The sequence below is a fragment of the Quercus lobata genome, chromosome 6 (assembly GCF_001633185.2).
Source record: "Quercus lobata isolate SW786 chromosome 6, ValleyOak3.0 Primary Assembly, whole genome shotgun sequence".
Lineage (NCBI taxonomy): Eukaryota > Viridiplantae > Streptophyta > Magnoliopsida > Fagales > Fagaceae > Quercus > Quercus lobata.
Window position 1 is genome coordinate 48,435,105 of NC_044909.1, and position 9,340 is coordinate 48,444,444.

The 9,340-nt window shown below is 34.6% G+C and overlaps 1 protein-coding gene across 1 annotated transcript; it reads left to right on the plus strand.

Moving 5' to 3' along the window:
* The first annotated feature begins 227 nt into the window (after positions 1 to 227).
* On the plus strand, positions 228 to 7,583 carry LOC115994514 (polyadenylate-binding protein 2). Its single transcript, XM_031118700.1, has 6 exons — positions 228 to 415; positions 523 to 625; positions 1,824 to 1,894; positions 6,646 to 6,837; positions 6,970 to 7,100; positions 7,211 to 7,583. Exons 1-6 carry the CDS (start codon positions 293 to 295, stop codon positions 7,257 to 7,259), a joined length of 669 nt encoding a protein of 222 aa, XP_030974560.1. The 5' UTR covers positions 228 to 292; the 3' UTR covers positions 7,260 to 7,583.
* Positions 7,584 to 9,340: the final 1,757 nt, after the last annotated feature.

Genomic DNA, 9,340 nt, shown 5'->3' on the forward strand with positions numbered 1-9,340 from the left:
CAAAATTTCCTAAAATAATTTATTAACATTTAACAACTATTTTAAGAATATCCGCTAACATAGTCTTAAAGAGATACAATTGTCGTATAGACGTAGTTTCTTATTTCCAATTGATTCGATCTTGATTATTATTTTACTCAAAAAAAAAATTGATTATTATTTTATCAAATTTATTATTATTATTATTATTTATTTTTTCATTAATGAAAAAACGCCCCAGTATTGACCAGTGAAACAAGGCCCAAGGGGTGTTTGTTCTTTCTAGAAACTCAGAAGAGAGAGAGAGAGAGAGATGGAGGAAGAGGAGCACGAGGTGTACGGCGGAGAAATCCCAGACGAGGGCGAGATGGAGGGAGACATGGACTCTCACGCCGCCGACGTCGATATGTCCGCCGCCGACGACGACGCCGTCAAGGTCCTCCTCTTGTTTTTTTTTTGATAAGATCGAAAACCCTAGCGTTCGGTTTTCGATCACCGTTTGGTTGCATCAAAACCCAAAATTGATTATCGGATTGATTGCAGGAGCTGGATGAGATGAAGAAGCGGCTGAAGGAAATGGAAGAAGAAGCTGCCGCTCTCCGTGAAATGCAAGCTAAGGTCGAGAAGGAAATGGGCGCTGTTCAAGGTTTTAAAATTCTCTACTTTTCTTTTCCGATTTCTATGATTGTTTGCTGAGAAAATAAACCCTAGGAAAAATATAAACTTATACTTTGATTGTTCTTATACTGCTTTCTTTTTTTTTTTTTTTACTCGAATTGCTATGAATTTTATAGTTTATATTAGTGGTGGTGTTTGATATTGAGCTATATAGCTTGAAATGTTTCTGTTTAAGTTGTTTAGATAGAAGATTGATGAATTGTGTAAGTGATATATTTCAGTTAATAACAAAAAATAAATTTGCAGAGAGTGATCTCAGTCTAGAAGTTTTGGATTTGAAGCTAATCTGATACTGTGTTTAGGTGTTGTTAAGATAGAATATTAGTGTTAAGTGCTTATTTTTAGAGGCCGAGCCCTTCGTGCGATAGCAAGTACCTTCCACCAAAGCAACAGGTCGCAAGTTCAAGTCCAAGAATCAGTCTCTACAATAAATTGGGCGGTAAGGCTGCTTACCATTACCCTCGGAAGCATGGACACTTCATTTAGGGTGCTGTACCCGTGTCGTATCCATGTCATATCGGTGTCGTACTGGTTTTCAAAAATTGCTTGTGTCACCGTGTCGTACACGTGTTTGTACCCGTACTTGTTGCCATGTCTGTGCTTCCCAACCATTACCCCTCCTAATCCTCGCAAAAGTGGAAGTTTTGTGCTTTGAGTATGGCTTTTTTTTTTTTTTTTTAAGTGCTTGTATAGTTGGTGTAACTCATTTTCATTGGTCTATTTAGCTTTTAAAAGCTGGGCAAAAGTATAGTTGTACCTAGAAAAGTGAAGGTGAAGGCGTACACTTGTTTGTACCCATACTTGTTGCCATGTCTGTGCTTCCCAACCATTACCCCTTCTAATCCTCGCAAAAGTGGAAGTTTTGTGCTTTGAGTATGGCTTTTTTTTTTTTTTCCTAAGTGCTTGTATAGTTGGTGTAACTCATTTTCATTGGTCTATTTAGCTTTAAAAAGCTGGGCAAAAGTATAGTTGTACCTAGAAAAGTGAAGGTGAAGGTGAAGCTTTAAAAGTTGTACATTAGAATGTCAAACAGGCTTTTAAGATTAAGTGGTGATGTTCTAGTGTTGTTAAGATATAATGTTTTTTGACATGTCACCTTTTTTGTATAATTTTTGTTTTTTCTTTTAATGCTTGGATTGTATTTATGTGTGTGTCATTTTCTGCAGACCCTGCCACTGCAGCTGCTTCTCAAGCAAACAAGGAGGAGGCAGATGCACGATCAGTGTTTGTTGGCAATGTGAGAAACACAATATTCTTTTTATTTGAACTTAGCCTTTTCCAAGTTTGCCATTCTTTTAGATTAGTCTGCCGACTCTGCTGGGTTATATGATGTGTTATCTTGGTTTTTCTCCTCCACAACTTTAAATACTCATTCTTGAAGTGCTTAGTCTTTTAAACAACCATTTATATAGTTTAGTGATGGTTGAGTTTTGTTTTTATTTATATATAGTTATTACTTCTTGTTATTATTTCACAGTAGTGCTTGTTCACATGCTCCCAAGTGTAAATGTATATGTTGAATCTTGTTTGGAGTTATCTTATACTATCATAAACAGTTAATTTCAAGGTAAATGTGGTATGATGATATTCTTGAATGCGGGATGGGCTTCTGGCTCTTATTTTTATCACCTGGGAGAGGTAGATCTTACAAATGATTTGGAGGAAATCTTTTACTATTGCCAGCCAAGAGCCTTGTGGCTCAACTAGCACCTCTTGGTGTTTCCAACGGTGACATCTAGGGTTCAAATCCCCCACCCGCAACTATTGATGTATCAAAAAATAATATATTACTACTGACATGTTTACTCCTATAAGATATAATAGGATTTGCAATTTGCCAAAAGAGAAAGGTATTTTCATTGATTTGGATAGAATCTATGTTTTGGTTTGAGTATGATATCAGGTCCAAAGAGTCATTCTGACCCTGTCATCTTTATAAATGTGACAGAAAACATATACCCTGTTGTTCTGAATTGAAAAAATCTTTATATTAATTCATTGTCAGTAAAATGGTTGCATATTTCTGCGTAACAAGCACAGGTTCGAATGTCAGTTGGATGTTTACTAATGAAACTAGTATGATGCTTCAACTTTTGCTACATTGCATTTCAATATGCAGATGAGAGGTTTAAATATAGTGATGGCTCATGTAGATATTTCTACGGAGCCCTTTTGTAACATATTTGAGATGTATAGAAACATAACAATAAAAAAATATTCAACCATAATTTATTTAGAATTGCTTGTGACTAAATAAATTAGTAATGTTATTAATCTAGCATGTGGAGGGTACACTTTGTGGTATAATAGTAAAAGCCTCAAGCTATCAACTATCAAGTATCAAGTGCTGAAGTGCACATAATTGATTACTGGGAGTGGTCACTTCAACCAGCATTACTGAAAGGATAGCACTGTATTCTGAATAACCCTCCCTTGACGCCACCTTGATGGGGACCAAGACCAACTCTGGGTAATGGCCTTTTAATGATTGTCAATTTGGAACTGCTTCCCATATGCTTGTACAGGAAAAATAAAAATTTTAAAGTAGGTGATCCATTTTTAAGCTTATCGTCTTGTTAGTGATTAGGATTTTAAGGATTGTAGACATCTACTTTCAACACATTTGATGATGATTACATTCCTCTTGTTGCTGGATGTGAGTCTCAAGCTTGTACTAAATGGATTCATAAAGTCTTGGAAACCTTGTTTATAGTGAAAACTTATTCTTAGATATAAACTCTAGGATACTATTTGTTAAAATTAAACCTTGGAATATATCTCACTTTTTGGCCCCAAAGTCACATTCTATCTTTTGTTTCTGGAGACCTTGTTTATAATGGAAACCTCTACTTTATCTTTTGTTTTTAGTGTGGATGTGGATACTTCCCAATTTTGGAGACATGGTTTGACTTAATGCCTCGCTATGATCGCAGGGTCATTTTTACTCCTCAAGTTCTCTGTATATTAGCGCTGGATGGTTTCACTGTATTTTATGGGTGGGCCAAAGTTATTCTGGTGTGTGTTAGGCTTGCATTAGAGGGGAGAGTGAATGTCTTATGTATGCTTCAAAATATATAAGAAAATAACAAAAGAAAAATAAAAGTTGAAAAAATTGAGGAAAAAATCTCAAAAAGTATATGAAAAAAAGGGGAAAAAAAGTAGAAGGAATGGGAGAAAATGTTGAAGGAGAAAAAAAGAGAAGGAAAAGAATGTGAGGCAAGAAAAAAGATGGAAGGAGAAAAAAAAAAAGGAAAAGAATGTGAGGCAAGAAAAAAGATGGAAGGAAAAGAAAGAAAATAAAAGAAAAGGTGAAATAATGAAAAAAGTATTAGTGAAGGTTCTATATGAGCTGAATTCATTTAGAAGGGAAGATTTGGGTTGGAAGTATTTGATCTTTTCCCTGTGAAAGCTGGAATGAAGAAAGTAGATGAATGAATTAAAGAAGCTTCAACTTCAAACCACAAGGGGGCATCTTTTAATTCTTTGGAAGAGTGAAGGCAACTCACAAGGGGCATGCAGTCGTAGTTGCAGAGCCTTTACTGCTGCTGGTACTGATGGTCTGTGGTGCCTCATAAATGTGTCATTTGGAGATAGCGTGAGGGGTATAAGATTGCTGCTTCCCTGTGGCCTTATTTCATAATTGTTTTTGGTCAATGAAAAAGTATCTATATATATGATTTGCTTTTTTTTTTTCTTTTTTGGATTTATACGTGATGTTTCTGTAAATTCTCTGTTTGCAATCTCTTTCATGGCTACTAAGATTTATCTGTGGCCAAAGCATCTTTTATTTTTGAATCAAGTGCCCTACTTATTTAGGGCTTGCTATTTAAGTATTATCAAAGTAATATTTTCATCAGTTTGTTATGTACTAATGAGCGATATCTTGATCATACTGTCAATTATGTTAACATGGGCATGTGAGTTTTTGAAATGATAATATATGTTTATTCCCTAAAAATACGACCAGTTGCTTCTACAACTAATCCTGTTACAATCTAATGTAAAGATATTAAAATATTTATGTTGTGTTTAAAAGCAGTGGTTTCTTTCCTGAGTGGGTCAACTACCCAGTAATAATGTTGATCAGCAAGAAACATTAAATAAAAAATGAAATTGTGTTTTTATTAGAGTTACTTGAGAGGAAACTTTTCGTCAAATGAAATCTTTTTAGATATTCTATGCAATGTTGACCGCATCAATTTTATCTATTGTATTTTTTGTACATTGTTTTTTAGGGGTCTTTTGTAATTTTTTTTGTTATATAGATGGGAGTTTTATTTAATGCTTATTATAACTTGTATCTACCTTCAACTTCAATTTTGACTCCTTTTGGTATTGTTTCTTTTGTGTACGGAAAACTTTATTCCTTGAAATTGCGTTCAACTTAGATAGGATGACTATGCTTATTTTGCAATAGTTTTGGCTGCCTAGCATTTTGGATAAACATGTTTACATGTTCATACTTGTTTCAAGGTGGCAACTGAATAGCATGTCTAGGTAACGAGATGTAATTCTTATTATGTATTTAGTTATTCTTATGGATGGAAGAATGTTGTCTTATTGTTTAGAGTGAAATTGATGGCAAACCAGTTTCTTTGTGGAATGGAAAGTTAAACGTGTTTCTGAGATTATTGCGAGAAAAGTGGCAAGTAAGAAACAATAAAAGGCTTCTTTGGAGACTGAAAGGGTCCGACTGACTGTGGAATTCGACTTCCGAAGAAACTTGAGGGAAATAGCACATCTTTGTAGAGGGAGTTTCCCAGAAAAGAGAGATCAGGAGAAGTGGGTTCTTAAATCAAAATGACCAGGGTTGGCTTTCAGGGGCTTAGGAACTTGATTGTGGTGGAGTGAAGGCCTCTTCGAATGGAGTTCTCAGGGATTTTCTCTATGGAATGCGTGCTACTTTCGAAGTCAAATCAATCTCTGTTGTTGCACCACTTCTGTCTTCTTCAAGGCAGTAGTGTCTAGTCGTAGTAGGTAGCCGTGGGTGGGCAGTGTGATAGTCTGGGAGTTAAGGGTAAGCTCATCTTCGGATAGCAGTGTGTGAGACATAGGCGGTCTTTTGCTTCTGTAATAGTATCTGCGCTTGTTCTTTCTTCCCCTGCCTTTAGTTGGGCAGTGCACTAACATAAGCATTTGGGAGAATGGTTTGAGGGTTAATTTGCAATGAAGGTCTGAACTGGGTGGTTTGGTCACATCTATAGATCGTATGATGTTTGTGAGTGATCATGAGTTGGTGTTGGAAAGGGGGAGACATATAATACAACCAAATTGTTATGGGCTGAACTTGCAGGCATGGGTCTCGGCTGCCTACTGGGAAGCCTTTGGGAGAACTATTGTTTATTAATTTGGAAACAGCTTCAAGAGTGGCAAACATTCAGTTGAATGTTGAAATGTTTACTCGTTAATATCTTGGAAAATAAGAGGTGTAAAGGTCTTAATTGCTTTTTCTTTGTAATGAGGGTTCACAGAAATAGTTGTGAATTTGTAAACGAGGCCTGTTCTGCCAATAATTTTAGAGCTTTTGTGGCCTAAAACCTTGATTTTGATTTTTTTGGGGTATTTAGAGCAGTTGATTAGCAGTCATGATATGTTAATTTTCATAATTTGTATTATTGCTAAAGGATGTTAACAGTCAAACAGCATTTAAAATAACTGATGTCCAAAGAAAATATGAAGGCTATAGAAACAAAAGAATGATTCTGCAAAAAATTGTGTGTTCTTAATATAAATGAGAATAATTTATTGTGTGCAAACTGCATTAATCGTCCCTAGTCCAGTGGCTGTTTTCTTTTGTTTTGGCGTAATATATATATATATATTTTGGAGGTAAAATTGATAGAAAACCTTTTGTTTTGTAACTAATGAGTAATAACTGAGATTTGCTTCTGTTTTCACTTTTTGATGCTTCCACTGGGTATCGTATATAGTGGTTCTGTCTCACTCAATCCCGCCTTCGATATTCTTGGCATGAATGTTGTTTTGCAGGTAGATTATGCATGCACACCTGAAGAAGTGCAGCAACACTTTCAATCATGTGGTACAGTAAACAGGGTGACTATCTTGACGGATAAATTTGGCCAGCCAAAGGGTTTTGCTTATGTTGAATTTCTTGAGACAGAAGCTGTTCAAGAGGCTCTCGTTTTGAATGAATCTGAATTACATGGTCGTCAATTGAAGGTAACTTTTATTGTTGTTTAATGTGTACTTCATTGCATAAACAGATATTTAATTTTTGATGGCTTCTAACATTGGTTTGTGACCATTTTGATTCTAAATCTCTGTTTCTTGATTGTTTGATATCTATTTCAGGTTTTACCAAAAAGGACAAACGTTCCTGGGATGAAGCAGTTCCGTCCGAGACGTTTCAATTCTTACACCGGGGGGTTCCGGTTCAGGAGGCCATATGTTCCTCCTTATTTCTACTCTCCCTATGGATATGGGTATGTGACTCAATAGTTTCTCATTTACTTTTTTATGTATGATTCCAAATGTGCTGATAGGTCTTTGCTTGGTATTTTTTCTCTCCTTTCCCACTTCGAATCTGCTGCAGGAAGGCTCCTAGGTTCAGAAGGTCAATGCGTTACATGCCTTACTACTAGGAGTTCATTTACATATTTGGGCTATTTTGTTTGATGGGAATGAGCATTCAGGTTCAGAATTCGGCCCAAGTGATACATGTCTTAGTACCAGGTCATTTGCATCTTATAGACCGTTATGTTTAATGGATGGCATCCAGGAAACTTCAATACATCTTTTTCATTTCTCTAGTTGACATAAAGCTCAGATGCTTTTATCTGTGCATAAATTCTGTTGATGTTTGTTATTCAACTGTATGACATGGAAAGGAAAATCGAATTTTAGTGACATTGGACAGTATTCAGTCATCATTTTTATGTAGTTTCGTTGCTAATATTTTGATTTAACTGTATCCAGTGGATTGAGTTGTCTACTGTCAGTATACAATAACTAGTAGTATGCCCATGCCTCGCTTAATCAAAATTTATATATATATATATATATGGGTCTAAATCTTTTGTCCTATACTTTCTGCTCCACTCTATGCTCCGCAAATAAAAACATATCACATGTCCGTTTATTTAATTAAAATGCTAGATTTATGCCATTTTCTTATTTCAATTTTCATTGGTTTGACAGTTTAATCAACGGGTCTATAACCGTTATGACAACCATGTTGAAAGCAATTCAAGATTCCTTCCATGCATATGTACAATATCCTTCATGAGCAATTCTTTAAAATAAATACAATGCATATGCACAATATCCTTGATGAGCAATACTTTAAACTTAATACAAGAGGGTAATTATACAATACTTAGGATCTGTTTGGATACCGTTTATTTTACTAAAAACTTATCACTGAAAACACTGTAACAAAATAATTTTTAAACTATGGATAGTGCTATGGGACCCATGGTTGACCTACTTATGTGCATTTTTTGAAGTTTGGCTGGGTCGTGAACACTGCAGTAGAATCTAGCCAAAAACGCAAAATGCCTAATAATTTTTAGGCAAACGCACGCTAGAGAGAATACCATAATATATGGATTATTTTCTTCACTTACATGAATAGTAGGTCTTATTATGAATTTAATTAGTGGAATACATTATAATGTGAGAGGAGTGTATCTTTATTATACTCTCAAAATATTATAATTGTATAATTACTTATAAAAATGTCAAGGGTATTGTAATTTAATTGGCATAGAGTTTAAATTTTTTTTTTTTTTTTTTTTCATTCTAACTATCAAATTATTAAAAATAAATAATGAGGAAGTGTGAATGCAATCATGATAAATCATATCAAATGAAAATATTGGAAAATGTTGAGAGTTTTAGTTTGTAAGAATTAATAATTAATTCTTAATTTAAAAAAATAAAAAACAGCTTCGGCAAAACATATTAGAAATTTAGAACATTACCTCGATATAAAATAGGTTTAAGTTCAACAATATTTTATTATTCATTCAGTTGTATTAGACTCTCCCAAAAAAAAATACCTACTTAATTTATTTAAAATAATTGCAAATTTCGTCGTCGGAGAAATTCTATAACATTCACACTTTATATATATGCTACCTCGGTTAGAAACAGTATTATACATTTTAGCAGTTTTGTCTCGTTCATAATCATTGGTTTTTTTTTTTTTTTTATAGAAGAAAACCTAACATTCATAATATATATATTTCTACATTAGTTTGGGCTTCTTCATTTTAATATAATATCTGAAAACCAGGAGTCAGTCAATATGTTTTTTTTTTTTTGGTTTCCCACTGTAATTCCTCAAATTGATGAGCACACCTAATCGAACCTGAAATAAGCACTTTGACCAACTAATTGACCAACCCACCTGCTTGTCAGTCAATATGTTATTCATTGATATTTGGTCCTGTTAGACAAATATCAATGAATAACATATCCCAAAACCCGGGAGAAATCATAGATCTAGGACCATTCTCACATGGTAAACACATTAAATTCAAAGAAGTACTTACACTCGCACATGGTGGCATGAATGATGAAACTGACATTGGCTGTTCTCACTGGAGCCTAAACCCCACTGAAAGCCACCCTCTTATTTGACCCCATGCAAGGAAAAATAAGAGTGGTTTTACTACCATAAACTACAAATTAGGTTACATTTTCTTTGTTTTGGTCATAA

What these genes read in the sequence shown, in the direction of transcription:
- LOC115994514 (XM_031118700.1), top strand. Translation starts at nt 293, where the DNA reads ATGGAGGAAGAGGAGCACGAGGTGTACGGCGGAGAAATCCCAGACGAG. An exon ending in CCGACGACGACGCCGTCAAG is followed by an intron (nt 416 to 522) that starts GTCCTCCTCTTG and finishes GATTGATTGCAG; the next exon opens with GAGCTGGATGAGATGAAGAA. An exon ending in TACTCTCCCTATGGATATGG is followed by an intron (nt 7,101 to 7,210) that starts GTATGTGACTCA and finishes AATCTGCTGCAG; the next exon opens with GAAGGCTCCTAGGTTCAGAA.